The sequence below is a fragment of the Sceloporus undulatus genome, unplaced genomic scaffold (assembly GCF_019175285.1).
Source record: "Sceloporus undulatus isolate JIND9_A2432 ecotype Alabama unplaced genomic scaffold, SceUnd_v1.1 scaffold_19024, whole genome shotgun sequence".
Classification (NCBI taxonomy): domain Eukaryota; kingdom Metazoa; phylum Chordata; class Lepidosauria; order Squamata; family Phrynosomatidae; genus Sceloporus; species Sceloporus undulatus.
The window spans coordinates 1-1,080 of NW_024821939.1; the positions used below are offsets into that span (position 1 = coordinate 1).

At 48.7% G+C, this 1,080-nt stretch overlaps 1 protein-coding gene across 1 annotated transcript; it reads right to left on the reverse strand.

The window, feature by feature from the left end:
* Positions 1–6: 6 nt before the first annotated feature.
* On the reverse strand, positions 7–604 carry PGPEP1 (pyroglutamyl-peptidase I). Its single transcript, XM_042444621.1, has 2 exons — positions 331–604; positions 7–225 (listed from the first exon to the last, which is right to left on the reverse strand). The coding sequence occupies exons 1-2, from the start codon at positions 534–536 to the stop codon at positions 210–212; spliced, it is 222 nt and encodes a 73-aa protein (XP_042300555.1). The 5' UTR covers positions 537–604; the 3' UTR covers positions 7–209.
* Between the last annotated feature and the right edge of the window lie 476 nt (positions 605–1,080).

The following is a 1,080-nucleotide window of genomic DNA, read 5'->3' on the forward strand; positions in this document are numbered from 1 at the left end:
AGGAACTCTGGCATTGCAGGTCAGGGATAATGGGATTTGTTGTGTACAATCATCATCAGCATCAGGAGAGCTACAGGTGCTTCCACCCCAGACCACACAAAGGGGCAGCACACTCTCCAGGTTTCCAGTCCTTTCAAGCCAAACCCAGAGACAGCAGGATTTGAATCCTGGACCTTCTGCAGGAGAAGCCCTTCTCCCTGATCCATAGCCTATTCCAGGGTCCAACTGCAACGAAACAGAGTCAAACTGCTGCCCCTTGGCAACAGAGCCCCAGCCGTCCTCTGTGTCTCCCCCTCGGGGTCTTTCCTGCTACCAACCTCCTCACCGTACCTGCCAGCATCCTTTGATATTGTGACGGTGACATCCAGCTCCAGATCAGAGACCCTCTTGCACACAGTGTCCATGTCAATGACAGAATCGATGCACTCTGGGCCGCCTTCAACACAGCAGTGCGAGCCTGGGCAAAAGCGGCAGTTGTCCAGGCCACGGTAGCCCACATTGTGGCCGCATTTCTCCAGCGTCACAGTGGTGGCCATGCCAGACAGACCTACATGAACCACAAGCTGTGCGAGGAAGGGAAAGAGAAAAAGAAAGAGAGAGAGAGAGAGAGAGAGAGATTGGCATTAGAAACACTCTAGACACCCAAGATGACCTGAGAAGCCAGATTGCTCTCCTTCTGGTTCCAAATCGAAAACAATGAAAAATGCCCAAAGACTATCATAATCTTGTCCAGCAAAGAGAACACTTTTTGAAATGAAATTAGCAAAGAATTGCCATAATCCCCAACTGGCCTCAAGAGGCCAGATGCCTGAACTCATTCTGCACTTTCACTCTTCTGACTTTCTCCCTACACAAGTTGGCTATTTGTTTGAATACTTCTTTGGTGATTTCTCCCCTTTTCCCATTTCTTATACATCTCCATCTCAAATCTTACTTTGGCTGAAACTTCCTTAAACATCCATCCTGGTTTCTTCAGACACCTCCCATTTTTCCTCTTCACTGGAATGGCTTGAAACTGTGCCTTCAGTATCTCCCGTTTGAGAAATTCCCACCCCTCCTGAACTCCCTTCTCTTTTACTA